The sequence below is a fragment of the Topomyia yanbarensis genome, chromosome 3 (assembly GCF_030247195.1).
Source record: "Topomyia yanbarensis strain Yona2022 chromosome 3, ASM3024719v1, whole genome shotgun sequence".
Lineage (NCBI taxonomy): Eukaryota > Metazoa > Arthropoda > Insecta > Diptera > Culicidae > Topomyia > Topomyia yanbarensis.
Genome location: NC_080672.1, coordinates 94,637,363 through 94,653,614, shown reverse-complemented (window position 1 = coordinate 94,653,614; position 16,252 = coordinate 94,637,363). Strand labels below are relative to the sequence as shown.

The following is a 16,252-nucleotide window of genomic DNA, read 5'->3' as shown; positions in this document are numbered from 1 at the left end:
TATACTGCCCCTCTACGCATAATTGTCCCATGTGTATATGTAATCCCATAGCACATGGGACAATTATGCTTATAGCAGCAGTATAGGCATTCGCCTAAATGTATTTAATGACGCGACTACCGAAGGGTTTATGTTTTAATATTTGGCCTAAAAAGCTATAGCTATTCACTTACCTAATTAATTACACACCTTCACTACTAGTCTTGAAAAAGACTGATAAAGAAAATTAGTTGGTAGTGCTGAGAAAGACTGTTGCAGTTTAAAAACTCTAGTTAGTCCAGGAGTTATTAAATGTTATGACTGGACCGAACGACTGTTCAAATCGAAACCGAGTTTCACGTTGTTCTTTTTAGTGTAGGAAGGACCACGATGTACATTGGAAATGGGTAGATATAGTACGATTGTCTGTCTTGTCTACGGGATCAATCTTGCATTTTTATTTATACCTGGTTTGGTCCGGTTATAATCGAGGATAGTACTAAGAGGTGTAGAATAGCAGTTCTTTAGAATGCACGCGCAAAACGTTAATGAGGAGTGATTAACTCTGCTAGCTCTATAATATCATTTCGCACGTGTAATATTGAAGAAAACTACTGCTTCAATTTGTTTTGTAGTATTTAGTACGTACTTTTTGTAACTTTGTTTACATTTCCTCTGTTCTAACATACAAAACTTAAGCTAATACACCTTTTTATCTACCACATCAGCGTGATGAAACATCAACCACAGCTTCAAACTTTTCGCACATGTTCGACCCGACCATTATCGACCGGCAAGCGCTGGCTACGGCCGTGTCCAGCACAACCAACTCATCGGCCTCGTCTTCGCCATTGTCTCAGCAACAGCCGGGTGGGGTTCCCGCTTCGGACACCAACGGAGAACTGCAGAAAACGATGTCGGTCGAAAGTGGCAGCAGTGTCACCGGAAACGGTGCCTCGGAAGATCACGGTTCGAAGGGAGATCTGAAGGATATTGTAACGATTGGAGAGCTGGGAGGAGGGAACGGAGAAATGACTACCGTAACTCACGTGCTGATGGACGACGGGACAAATGATAATAACAGTAGTTGCGACGAAAACTCCAGGAAAACCAGTACCATTAGTACAGATTACAATTCGCATGAGAACACCCCGGAAAATACGATCACTTCGGGCAGTCAGATGCAGCAACAACTTGTAAATAACGAACTGGAGCAGGATTCAGGTGCAGCCGTCTCGGGAACACAAGAGCCCGGGGTGGATATAACGGATCAGTGTATTATTACAGTGCCATTAGCAAATAACGACGAGCATAGTAAACCCGCTATCACTGCTACTAACAGTAATACTGAAATTTCTTCTAGTCAACAAGTAGTCAGCCAACAACAGGTATCTGTGTCTGCTACTAGTACTCCCACTGCTACAACTACTACTACCACCACGAACAATGCCACAGTTAGCAATGGACCAGTCGATTCCCCGGGCGTAGAAAATGTAGTACAGCAGCAGCGACGGGAACGAAAAATGTCCCGATTTTCCGTCACACCGGTTGTTCTACCGAAAGACGATACTAAACCGACTGCCGTTGATTCGCCAATGCCACAGGCACAAAACGAGGAATCGATTACAGCTGTCGAGTCCGCATTCGCAGCTGAACCACAGCAACAAGTTGCAGCGGAGGCAACTACTGAACAGGCTTATATGCAGGCATCGAATGAAATTCTTCAACAGCAAATGCTTTTACAGCAACAGCAGCAGATGGATATCTATCAGCAGAGGTTAGCGTTGGAACAACAGGCTCAGCAAGATGCTGATCTACATGCCCAGCAACAATATCAGCTACAGGTGCAGCAATTACAACTTCAGTTTCAACAACAGCAACAGTCTCAATTTGTATCAGAGCTGGTAGCTGCAGAATATGAACTGCAACAGCAGCAACAAATGTACCAACAACAATTGGCACAACAGCAGCAATACCAGCAAGCAGTGCTCCAGCAGCAGCAAGTACAGCAACTGCAGCAGCAACAATCTCAACCGTCATCTATTTCAACTCAGGTCTCAATCGATCATACATCACGTGATTCTTTGCCTAGTCGTATGCCAGAAACGCTCGAACAGTTGAAAATAGGTCTCGAAAATATAACCCACGTGCATGTGATAACGAGCAAAACTTCCTCTGCTAGTCTGTCCAGCTCGTCGGCACATTCGCTACAACAATCACAACAGCAACAACAACCGATCCAGCAGCAAGAGCTACTCAATGATTACCTCGTCCAGCAACAGTTTTATCAAGCACAGGAGTACGTACCCGAATCCCAATCGGAGATCGCCCAAGAGTCCGTTACTGATGGCAGCCCAGCCTTTATTGAGCAACAACCACAGCAGCAACAACAGCCGCCACAACAGCATCTACTCCACACGCTTCCCGCTTCACAGGACATTTCACTTTACAACTCAAGACGAACCTCGGCAGATATAAATGTTCAACCGATAGATGCACAACCACTTCTGCAACAGCAGCAGTCACAAACTCAACCCTGCTCGATGCCAAACTCAGTTGCAGCAGTAAGTGCTGCCGGAAGCGATACCAGTACTCCCAACTTACGTGATCAAGATAAACGACTTTCCAATCAAGGGAGTGTCGATCGGATAGACAGGTGAGCTATTTTATTTTCAATGGTATATCATTGATACTTATAATCTTTCTTTTTTAGCTCTGCAAATAACTCACTGGCTGACTTACACCAGAAGCTAGCTCAACTGACGTCCGCTCAAATTAACGAGCCTGCGGTGCAGCAACCGTCACAGCATCCTAAGCCTCCGCAGCTGGCTGCGTTTGAACAACAGCAACTACAAACACAGGTAGCCTGACTTGATGTTTAATATGAATTGTCATTTTCTGATATCTTTTTTTTTCCTTATTTTGCAGCATAATTCTGCCGTGACTAGTCCGTCGGTTGAACACGCGGAACTTAAGTTTCCGAATGAGGCTAAACCAATGATTCGCAAGGTATCCCGCTTTCAGGTTCAAACCGTACAAGAATCTCCCAAAACTGACCAGGCACAACCACAGAGTCAGCCACCCCAACAACAACAGCCCCAGATGAAGCCGTTACTCATCAATCATAATGATACTCAGCACAATTTTGCTCAGCAAACGAAACCCAGCAACTCATCCCCAACGGACGAAAAGTCTTGCCAGCCATTCCCTGCACAGCAACAACCTCTACAGCAGCAGCAACAACATCAATATTGTGACGTACCCACAGCAAACGATCTTGAAGCTAAGCTTAACTTGGTTATTCCGAAGACTCCAAATACTGAAAGCATTCAGCCAAGTTTTGCATCTGTCTTACTGCAGCAGCAACAACAACAGCAGCAGCAGCAGCACCTGCAGCAACAACAACAGTTGCAGCAACAACAGCACCAGCAGCAGCAGCAGCAACAACAACAGCATCAGCAACAACATCAACAGATGCAGCAACAACTCCAACAACAACAATTGCAGCAGCAGCAAATGCAGCAGCTTCCTCAACAACAGCAACAGCCAATGATTCCAGTAGTTCCTATGCAACAACAACAAATTTTCCAACAGCCCATTATGCAACCACAGCAACATCAGCAACATATACAGACTGTTCAACAACAGCAACAACAACAACAGTATCACCAGTCCATGCAGCAGCAGCAGCAGCAACCGCAACAACAACAACAGCAACAACAACATCAGCAGCAGCAACATCAAATGCAAATGGCACAGCAGCAACAACATCAGCCAATGGGGCAACAAATGGTACCCGCTTCGATGCCAATTTCTCAGCAGATGGTTCCGGTGCAGAATGTCAACAGTAAGTGCTATATTTTAGATTAATAATTGAATTGTCCAAGTAGAAAGGTCGATTTGATGGACCACGCCTGGCTAATTCGTCGACCACTACGTTGCTACCGATTCCTTAGTGGCTTAGTCCCCAGAATATCATTACTTTTTTCCGAGTTGCCTGTTGTTGTGAAGATGTGATGCACTGCTAAACATGTTTGGACTCACATTTCGATGACCTTATTGCCATCAGTGCTGCTTGGCTGACTGAAAAGATTGCGATGTTTGCATGTCTGAAGTTTTGTTTCCTGCAGACCTTCGAGCAGGTGTATATTGCATATACCTCTGTCTATAAAACTGTAAGGCACTTTCCCATTGATATTGCTTCTTTAGTTCTTGGTCTGTAGTCTCCCGAACCCATTTCAAAACCATCCGTATAGAATGATATTGTACCTTGAGGTAGTATGGGACCCCCTACATCCCATATCCGAGGATCCACTATGTGGATCTCTTATAAGATTCAAAGTTCGATTTAGCCTCCATTTTATCTAGAATTGTGGTCATGAAAGGGTTTTTGAGGTCCTTTATTAAACTCCGCTGACCATTTAAATCTCCATCCAATAGTGGTTTAGCCCTTTGCACTCTAAGTGTCACTAAGGCATGTAGGACTATTCCGTAGATTTGTCTTTGGATATTCATACTGATATTTGTTTAGCGGAGCTTTCGATAAGTGATCCGTTCGAATATAGTGCTCAAGAAGTTTTTTCATCATTTTCACAAGTGTTGATGTCAAACTGATAGGTCCATAGGTCTTGGATAATATCGAGTCTTTTTACCTGTTTTTTTTTGGTAAAAGAATTACCCTAACTTTTCTCCAGCTTATAGCTGTGGTGCCCAAAAATAAAACTGGTTCTCAGGATGTTTTGTAGATCCGGATAAATTATTTTAAAGAAATATTGGAAGAATATTATCAGGGTCGGGGGGTTCAAAAGTGCTGATAGCCCATTTAATTAGAGATGGTTTGAAAATCTGACAGGCCAGTTTCTGTGATGCCGCACACGTCCTGTTAGGATGGAGTCCAGCACAATCCTGACTAGAGATGCACCGAATATTCGGTCGACCGAATATTCGGGCCGAATACCAGCCGATTTTAATTTAAGCCGAATATACGGTACGCCGAATAATAAAAACCGACTTTCGGCCGAATATGATAGGTAATGGCCTAATATTCATGAAATATTTAAAAGGAACAAAATAAAATAAAACACATATATACAAAATACTAGCAATGCACAGAATATTCTGTCGACCGAATGTTCGGTTGACCGAATATTCGGGCCGAATACCAGCCGATTTTGATTAAAGCCGAATATACGGTACGCCGAATAATTAAACATTAAATATTCGGTATTCGACTGAGAACCGAATAGTACTATTCGGTGCATCTCTACCCTCAAACGTTGAATATTTTTTTTCCGGGGCCTGGAGGGCTCAGTCTTCTGTCGACTTGGCTCAATAAATTGGGACAATGACTGCTATCTTGAAGTGTCGGACTCTTACTGTGGTTGTTTATAGTAAGTCTACCGACCACACCTGTATGTCTTGTTCTTCTCAATCCTTATCTTTCCAGGGCCATCGTTAGGTAATAGTTCAGGAGGGATTGTGCTCTTGCTCTTTTTATTTTATGTCAATCGTTCGAGTTTTTTTTATTGATACTGTTTCTTGCTTGCTGTTCAACCTTTGTGGTTCAACTGATCTGCAAAATTGATCCAAAAATACCGAAAATAACGACTTACATCGCTTTACAACCATCTTCGCAGGTTTTCTTATCCGTCTTGGCGATACTCCTTCCTATTTATCTAATAGCTGCTTTTGAGAGTTTTCCGGCGGCGGAATTTCTCCCGATACCGATGTCATTTAGTTCTCAGTTACTCTAGCGCAGAGATCACTTACGGTGAAATTTCTCTAGACAATGATATCCCGATTTTTTTTCGAGTTCGCGTTGTTCGTTATTTTTTCTCATAAGCTGCTGTTGCTAGCTCGATCTACTCACACCTGTTCTTAATATCGAAACTGGTCGAGACGTGAACCGATCCAGCGATGCAGACCAACTTCACTCAAATCCTTTTACGGCCACCCTGACAGGGTTTCTTCAAAGACGTGTGTCTAGAATGACCGAACTCAAATAACATTGTGTGTACAATATCAATCGCAGTTATAATTTTTTTTTCAAACGTAATTCAAAGCTGTCATGGGAGGGGTTTGAACCCACAAAACCCTCCCCTTGCGCACGGAACTAATTTGGCGAAAGGTATTCTAGTAGGCACTCACCTCTGGTATTTATATTCGTGTTACCCCATATTGTGTGATTTGCATTGGCGTCACATCCAATGATAAAGGGCTTTTTTATACTTCTGCGGTCGATTTCAAATGGTCGTGCTTTATCCGCATCGCCATCGCATTGCTCCGTTTATCAAAACTACAACTCTTGGAGTTGACTAGTCTTTTGAATATACTAACTTGTGAACTGAGGAATTTAAACCAAAGATTTCATGTTTATTTGCCCACGGCTCCAGTAGCAAGGACGTTTGTGGCCTTTGCGTGATGAACATTCACTTGGATGCAGCGAATGCTATTAATTGTATTGGTGTTGTTAGTTTAACTGGTTGTGTTGAGAGGTTTTCAGTTTCATTGAAGCCTCATCTACCGTTTTGAGAACCGTGCTTCTCTTTATGACCCTCCAGCGTTCTGTGCAGAAACTGTCGTTCTGATTCTGCACCAAGCAGAGGATGTTCCTATCGAACCTTTCGATACTGCCGGGAAAATACCCGATATAAAACGCTTGTTTTGGAATCTGCGACGCTCCAACGGCTTCCAATGAAGCGTCTTCCCAGGGCTTGATCGCAACTGTGGCATCATCTGGTAGGTGAACTTCCTATGGGTCTCGTTTTGCTTGAGCTCATCTCCATGACGCTATCGGTCAGCGCATATCGAGTAGCATTCAATTGTTCATTGCTGAGGGTATTTGCAGGGCACCCAACCGGAATAATGAACATCGAGTACGACTTGGCGATTTCGTTGAAGGTTTGACGCTGCTCAGTTTATAGTGTCTGTTAAGGATCTTATTCGGTTGGGGTTACTTCCTGCCCTCTATTGTTCTGCGTCTCGGTGTCCGTCGAACGCTGTCGCTTGGCAGGTACCTTTCTTTATGGGATTTTTGCCAACCCTAGTGCTCCAGCGAGTTGTGGCTTTTCCCGGCAGCCAGTCATAGCGTTCCGTTTAAGTATCGAGTTGCCCGTGTTCCTCTTGTGTTATTCTCATAGCTTTCCGACCCACTGGTTGCTCCGTCGGACTTGTCTGTGTCCTCCTTGGCAACTGTCCTATCCTCGTCCCTAGCTGGAGAGTTGAGAATGGACGAAATGGGGGACAACGAGTCAATATTCAGCATCTCCCCAAGTTTGCTTTCTGTGCAATGCTTATCTTTCACCTCTATAGCCGCAATCTCCTTCAAACTCATGTTTACAGTGTTTCTTAGTGTTTTCCGTTTTATTCCCACCAATAACTAGGAAAACTCAACTCTGTCAGAGCTCCGCTTAACAGAGCAAGGGCGAAAATACTGTACGGTGCGCAGTTTTACGTAGGGTCGAGGTTCGAAGTTGTGCCCCCCCCCCCGCTATTCAGCCATTCATCCCTCGGCACGGGTCGCACCACACTTTGAATTGAGGCATAAATTTACAGCTACTTAAGTTTGGAAGGCTGATAGCTCCCAGCCGACGACTGTCTAGCAACCAAATGTCATCAATAGACTTACGTGGAGGCATGAGAAAGGAAACTAGTGAGTACTATTCACAACGTATGTTTTTGATGAATTCGCCGACGGACTGCAAACCTGCTATTAACATGGAATCATCTGCGGCCTACGACAAAATCAACCATGATATCGCAATAGCCAAACTAGATAAACACGGTATTCACTGACAACTTCTTCGCTGGTTTTGTTGCTATCTCGATGGAAAGGAACTCCTGATCAGTATTGAGGACTATCTATCACCTATTCTCCGCCACGTCGGCACAGTAATATTATTTCGCTTTTTTTGTCTCAAATTTACTGAGTGCTCAACAATTCTCAAATGCCTGCATCTGCAAGCCCGCATTTGCTGTTTTTGTTTGTGGATTTCAAAGCATCGTGCAATTCAGTGAAACGTCACTATCAGATAATGCTTTCAGATGGCTTTCCCACAAGAGTGATGCGAACGAAGCTGAATAAAATGAAACATCATAATAGTCGGCAAAACATCCACGTCATTTGGGACTTTAGATGGATTGGAGCAAGGGCGATGTTCTTTCTATTTTGTTCAATATAGCACTGGAAAGTGCGATACGACTATACAAAGGAAAGGATCCATCACCATGAGATTTCACATGCTCTTGGCTTCGCGGATGACATGGAACCGATCGAAGAGTAGTACAAAAGGTTTTTGTATCCACTTAAATTAGCTAGGATTTTGCGTTTCGATTTTGTCTCATCGAAATCCGACACTACATTAGTGTCATGACTAAGCTAGCACCAGATTGACGCTAGTTTCAAACGCTATTTGTGTTTCTGGGCAAATCCCTAATGCTGCGCGATGTCCCACAAGAACAGGATTTCTAATTAAGCTGATGAGAATTAATAAAGTCGAAACTTGGTTTGCCTTAGCAAGCCGTTATGCTTTATTTCTCGTTAGTGGAGACAAATTTAGGTATAAACTATTTTTCTCCACTAAGGAGAGGATTGCTTTAAACCACTTATGCGCTTTAAGGGCACAACACCTATAACTAAATTAGTTATGCAATTTGCGTTTCGACTTCATCTCATTGTATCTGCATTTTAAAATAAAGCCTGTGATAATTAGATTACCTTTAAACTGATACAAGACAAAGTAGCTTAAAGATAACGAGTCAGTTCGAACGGTATTGGTTCTGAGATGGAAAATGATGGGGTACGGTACGAGGAAGATGAGTGGCGGTTTGCGTAGTAAACTGTAGTTTCGTAGCTTACAAGCTCGCCCTAATTCACTCTGTTCATTTAGCAGTGGCTTTGTACGGCCATGAGACATGGCCGTTGATGAAGGCAGATTATCGAATAATCGTATGCTCAATGGAGAATGGCACAAAGGCGTAAATCACGAGCGGCACGTGACATACGAATGCCTGTAAAACATAGCAAACTACAGTGAATTGAACATGTGGCGCGAATGCCTGAAGAAAGACAAACTAAAATGATATTCAGCAGAAAACGTAAAAAGATGTCGTCGATTTCAGAACAGACTCCCGTATGTTGGCTGAGTGCAATCGAAAATGATGCGGGCATGCACGTTAGAATCTATTTTAAAGCTTTAGTTAAAATTTATGGGATATTAATCAACAAGTAGAGCAATCGGACAGGAAAGTGGGATGAGTATAAAAAGTCCCTAACGGTTTATAACGAAGAAATTAGGAAATCTCGAAAAAAAAGTTGGAGACTAATGTGCGAACGGGTTGAACAAACTCCCAACGTTGCAAGACTACAAAAAGCTCTGTCTAAAGATCATACAAACGGGTTTGGTAATGTGAAGAAAGACGATGGAACATTCACTATCGATTCCCAAGAAACATTCAGAATCATGATGGAGAAACATTTTCCTGGTTCATTTCCCAAAAATAGTACACAAGCAGAAAATCAAATGTACGCAGAACCTGACTTCAATGAAGCTGATATCGAAGCTCATGAAATAGCCAGTGCTTTATTTACAGAAGCAAAAGTTGAATGGGCGATTGATTCCTTTGAACAATTCAAATCTCCGGGTATGGATGGTGTACTGCCAATAATACTACAAAAAAACAAACAGCATATTATTCCACACCTGACGAAAATCTTTAGGCTAAGTCTAGTACTAAATTATATACCTACGAGCTGGAGACAAACAAAGGTAATACTTATACCAAAAGCTGGGAAGCGCGACAAATCACTTCCAAAATCTTTTAGACCAATCAGCTTGACCTCCACATTTCTAAAAATAATAGAGAAAATGATGGACCTACATATTAAATCAGAATATTTGAAACGATCTCCACTGAGCAAGTTTCAATTCGCATGTCGAAATAACAAATCAACAGTAGATGCGTTACACATGCTGGTCGGAAAACTGGAGAATTCTATCGTAACAAAGGAAATTTCACTGGCTGCCTTTCTCGACATAGAGGGAGCTTTCGACAATGCATCTCATAGCTCAATGCGGAATTCTATGAGGAAACATGGGTTCGATATCTACACAATAAATTGGATCAACTCGATGCTTATAAAACGTGAAGTAACTAGCATGCTTGGAAATACGACACTGACTATGAAAACAAATAAGGGATGCCCTTAAGGCGGAGTTCTATCGCCCTTATTGTGGTCATTGGCTGTAAACGAACTATTGAAATCATGAACTGAAATGGGATACGAAGTGATTGGATTTGCAGATGATGTTGTAATCCTCGTGAGGGGAAAATTTGACACTGTTATCTCAAATAGAATGCAATCTGCATTAAACTTCACTTTGAAGTGGTGTAAAAAGGAGGGCCTTAACATAAATCCCTCAAAACAATCATAATCCCATTTACTCGAAAAAGGAAATATTCTTTATCAACACTTTTGCTCAACGGAACAGTAATTGAATTGTCCTCTGAGGTAAAGTATCTGGGATTGATACTAGATAAAAAAACTAAACTGGAATGCACACATTGAGCAGGTTATAAGCAAGGCAACTAGTGCTCTTTGGGTGTGCAGTAAAAAATGGGGTCTCAGACCTAGTATGGTTTACTGGTTATACTCCACAATTGTCAAACCAAGAATAACATATGCCTCGCTAGTTTGGTGGCCTAAAACAAAAGAGACATCGGCCCTTATTGCCGTTCTCACTTACACGTTCACTTTCACTTCACTTACACATCACTTCACTTGTTTTTACCTATTACCGTTGTCACCTACAGTGACGTGATTAAAATGAACACCGTGAAGTGAGAGTGACAGTGAGGTGATGTTCAGAATAACCTTAATCGAAAAATTTACACTTTCGGTGTATTTTTTTCGCCATCATCAAAGGTGAATTTCAGTCACGTAAAATAAAAACATTTCTGAATTGGATTTTTTATTATTTTCACAGAGCTAAGCATGAAAAAGACGAACAAGAGAGAATTAACCTGCCTTGTAGATTTTATAATGAAGAAGCTCGAAGTTTTTTTCCATTTTTATTAACGACCTTTTGAGTCAATTTTTTAACTGTTGTAACGGCACTTAATTAGCAAGGGATTCGAAGGTGAAGTATATTTTTCCATATTAAAAGACATATAGTACTTAATGGAGAGTAAGGAGTTGAAAGAAGAAAGTTTAGAAAAGCGTGGAATAGGGTCAAATGAGCAAGCTTAGAGTTTCCCGGCGACTTAACCTTTTGTCTGCCACCGCAGGAGTCAACTTTGTACTTCATGTAGTCGGAACCGAATCTCCTGCGGTAGCAGACAATTCAATGGGTCCTGCGGTAGCAGACAAGTCAATAGGAAACTCTAAGCTTGCTCATATGACCCTATCCCACGCTTTTCTAAACTTTCTTCCATCTACTCTTTGCTCTCTTTTGAATACTACCGAAGCAACCAGAAGTTCGGAAAATACTTAAAAAGCACACTTTAAAGTTCACATGAAGTTCTTATCGAACTTTCAAGCTGCTTAAGCTTTAATGGAACTTGAAAGCTGCTTAAGCCGCTATTAGAACATAAAACGTACTGAAAAATTACTTAAAGCGAGAAGCTTATGCAGCTCCCTTATACGAACTTTTGGTTGCTTGGGTATGGCTCTTAATATTGAAAAATATACTTCACCTTCCAGCCCTTTTACTAATTAAAGCACGAAATAGCGAGGGAAAGCAGGTTTGATTAAAATTTCCAGGTGGTGGCTAATGATCCAACTTTTTTAATTGTCATGTGTCGCATGAATGCGTTCTGGAGAGATATCTGCTGCGCCGCCATGATTTCAAAGCCAAGATCTTGAACGTTGCGTTAAGGTCAATCCACAATAAACATAATCGATTACATTCAACACAATTTTGTGATGGTCGAATTCGTTTAATTTGTTGATGCATCATGATGTAAAGTTTTTGTTATTAACCGACATGTTCAAAACAACACAATTCTTCAATTCGCAGTCCAGTATTTTCGCTTTTTCAAATGCATCTAAAGATCGAGTTATGCCATACCGAGTCTGACTAATGTAGATAGTTTCTAGCAGAACGAGTAGAACAATCTGAACTATCTTCTGAGAAATCAAGGGACTCTGAATTATCCCCACGATCTTATTAACCCCTAGTTCCGCTATTATATGGCACTAGCTAATACCCATCGCGCGTTGCTGCGATTTTCAACGAAATAGGAGAAAAACTGACTGAGTCGGACCGGTCTGACTCCACGCATCGAAACGTAAAAATTCCGCACATCCATAAACATCTACTTTCGGTTCCCGGAACCTGCCGCAAATCTCGGTGATCCACGCGCAATTTACCGCAGTTTGTGATGTGGATACCGTTGATGAACAGCATATCTAGGTAAGTACATGTCGCTGTACTTACGGCTGCATTATGGACTCGATGGAACTCACCCGGCAGGCCAACAGCCATGTTCACGTCGAGCGCGTTTCATAAACCGCGGACAGTAAATGCTTACGCTTGTCAATTTATCGACCGATAATACATGACAGAACTAAAAAGACAAGAAAAAAACAATAAAAGAGGATATTTGTATGCATCGATTAGAATCTTCGATCCTTGCAAATACATGCGAGGAGGAAACAATACAACTAAAACAGTTGAACTTACCTATTGCCAGGCTGCAACGGCACGGGTGCGAGGACCCAAGTTGTTCAATGAATCCGTAATAGTTCACCAGAGGGAAGGTACCAATTCCGTCGAAATTATATACTAGCTTCCTCTAGCTAGTTCGGGCTAGTTCGGGATTGTTGACAATAAAATCAACAACTCAGCAAAATTGTCGCTTGTTCTGCCTTTTCTTGCCAAGCACTTTATAAAGATTCACAATAATAATAAATAAAGCATTAAAAATTCAAACTTTAGTCTTATTTCACTCTACGTGACTGGTTTTCACCTTTGAAAATGTTGGTGGAAAAAATACACGCGAAGTGTCATTTTTTTCGACAAAGTGATCGTGACGTGACGTTCATAATAACACCGAGTTCATTCAAGTTGTCACTTCAAATGAACTCTACACATTTTATCACGAAGGTGACACCCGGAATACGGTGTTGATCACTTCACTTCGTCTACACCGTGAAGTGATACCCGTAATAAGGGCCATCAAATCAAAACAAAGCTAGGTAAACTTCAAAGGCTTGCTTGTGGAGCGATAACCGGTGCCATGCGAAGTACTCCATCGATGGCACTAGATGCAATGCTGCACCTCCTCCCGCTTCATCAGACGATAAAATTAGAAGCAGTAAAAAGCGCATTGAAAATAACTCGTCATAAACAATTATTATCTGCAGACTTAACAGGACACCTTGCGGTTCTGAAAGATTTCCCTATAAATAACCTTGTCATTACAAACGAAGATTGGATACAGGTAATATGTAACTCCCTACAAATTTAATGAGTCTGAACGGTCAACCTGGGGAACATGGTGGCCCTATTCTCCGTCCAGGCTCAGTAATTTTCTACACAGATGGGTCTAAAATGAACCATTTGACGGGATCTGGTGTTACAGAACCAGGAATAAACACTAGTATTCCCATGGGGTACTGGCCGACAGTTTTTCAAGCAGAAATATATGCCATTCTAGAATGTACCTATGTATGCCTGAAGAGAAGATACCGGTATGCAAATATCTGCATTTTCTCAGACAGTCAAGCAGCACTAAATGCTCTAAGGGCTCCTACATGTCGCTCAAAACTAGTATGGGAGTGCATCCTTGCACTCCGACCATTCGAGAAAAATCAGGTCAATTTGTACTGGGTTCCAGGACATTGTGGAGTTGCAGGGAATGAAAAAGCCGATGATTTAGCAAAAAGAGGGTCTTCTACTAATTTTATCGGACCAGAACCATTCTGTGGAGTCTCATCGTGTGCCCTTAAAATGGAGCTGAAAAAATGGGAGATCACAGCTATAAACAACAATTGGAGTACCATAACTGGACTGCGACAATCAAAGAAATTTATTTCACCTAGATTAAATAAAAAAGAACTATGCATCATGACAGGACTACTTACAGGACACTGTCCGAGTAAATATCATCTTATGAAGATTGGTAAACTTACAAACGATACATGCCGCATCTGCGGATCAGAAAGTGAAACATCACAGCATTTGCTCTGCGAATGCAGTGCACTGATGCAACGCTGACTTAGAGTTCTCGGTAAAGGAACACTGGAGCCCAAACAGATAATATATTTCATCCGAAGTGTAGTGCCTAGTTGGGAAGAGTGTGTATTTCAATAATGACAATCATTCATCAATAGTGATATGTCATAGTTGATAATACACTTCGATTAAGGAGGCACAAATCTCCGATCAACATGGGGAACGTGCCATTTGAGCCAGACGCTACTGATTCCTGATAGATTAAGGAAAGGGGCATGCCACAATAGATCTAAATATTGGTCGCAGTGGTCCGTCTCCAACAAAAAAGGGCAATCGTTTTGCTAAATCACAGCTATGCCAACCGACAGTATGGCGAAATACCTGTATGAAATCCGTACCAAATGCAACAGAAACGAAATTTTACCGTTCGAAAGCTAATATTTGTATGATGGAAACATAATAATTTTTGACATTAAAAATGTCTTACTCCACTATCTGGGGCTAGGTGTCATTCTAAAATCTAAACTATCTCCCATGTAACGAAACTATGTAAGGTTTGCACGCTTATAACTCCGATATTACTATATGGATTTTAATCATTCATACACCAACCGATTCAGAAACACCTAACTCAAATATTGATAATAATTTAATATCTCCCCAATAAAAGTAGACTTTTAAAAATTGGTAAAATTAAAAAGTTCACGAAAAACGGGAAAATTACCATTCGTGATGCAGATTTCTCAGACACAGCCGTCATTAGAGGGTAGGTTAGTGGCTCAATCACACACGAAAAGTCATAAATAGAAGCAACGCATGTCCGTTTAAATCAGTTGTTGCTCTTATCCCACACGAGCAACGTCTTCTCCGGGCGATGCAATAAGCGTTATCGATTTTCGGCAACGTTGGCATTCGCACACACTCGCACCTAAGTGACTAAACCATATACGGTTAGTTTATAAATAGAGGTACGCGTCACCCGTTTGAATCAGTTTTTGTTCTTATGTCGAACGGGTAAGATCATGGCTGCAGCGTCTAGGCACTACACTAAGCGGTAGAAGCTATGCATTTTCGGCAGCGGTGGCCGTGTGCGGATTTTTCGGGCACCAGCACGGTGTCACAGAATGATTTGCAAAGTGGGTGGGTGGGGTGGTTTGGATTTCAATACGGTGTGTGCTGCTTAAGAGTGTTGCGTTTGAAATTTTTTTATTTATTTTTATGCATGCGTGTGCGTTGTAACTTGTTAATCCATGTTTACGGCGCTTTGTAGCTGTGTAGGGTAAAGAGCCTATTGGTTTTCATGTTTCATATTTCGGTTATATGTTTTTTATGAGTAAGGCATCTGACAACGTGCTTCTGTAGTTATTGCACTGTTCAGCAGCGTAGTATTTTATATAGGAGAGTACACTCAGGTTTTTTACGCGGATTTTGAAATTTACGCGGTTTTCATTAACGCGTTTTTTTAAATTTACGCGGTTTTCATTTACACGGCGTGTATCCCCTGCGTGAAAAATTTGAGTGTAATTGCATCGGAAACAATCACATTCCCAGCAGAACTTTTTGTTTTCTAATTTCAAACACTTTTGTTTCGTACTGCACACAACAGAAAATTTTAAAAAAGAACTTACCGTCCCAGCAGCAGTTTAAGCGGGTGTTCTTTTTCGATTCAAATTCAAGCCATGTCTTAAGCGTTACTGGACATAAAATTGTTTTCCCAGTTTATCCAGTCAGAATATCTGTCCTACCCTATGTATTTAAAACACAGTTCTAATTGCGTTTAAAAGTATACAACAAATAGAACGGTTGGGTATACTAATTTAAATTTTAAAATAAATTTGTTTTAAATTATGAAACAAACCGCTGTACTGAAGATATAATTATGTCAGTCCTATTACCACATAAAACACCTATATAACATAAAACGTTGCAGAATTGGTTCAATAATACAATGTTAACACTACAGAGTTATAACACGTTTTAATAATTAGCAACAAGAAAAATGTCACCAAGATAGCATAAAAACCCGTTTTAACTGGTAGTGCGAACGTTGTATAACAATGTAATTTATCAAATAATTTCATTTTTTCCACCACTAA

At 41.3% G+C, this 16,252-nt stretch overlaps 1 protein-coding gene across 11 annotated transcripts in view; it reads left to right on the top strand.

Moving 5' to 3' along the window:
• Positions 1-16,252, top strand: part of LOC131689490 (uncharacterized) — a 141,193-nt gene that overhangs the window by 122,540 nt on the left and 2,401 nt on the right. For all 11 annotated transcript variants that reach the window (XM_058974602.1, XM_058974608.1, XM_058974607.1 and 8 more), the window contains 3 exons: positions 708-2,635; positions 2,693-2,840; positions 2,908-3,826. In XM_058974602.1, the coding sequence (XP_058830585.1) occupies positions 708-2,635; positions 2,693-2,840; positions 2,908-3,826 (2,995 nt within the window). The remainder of the gene's footprint in view (positions 1-707; positions 2,636-2,692; positions 2,841-2,907; positions 3,827-16,252) is intronic.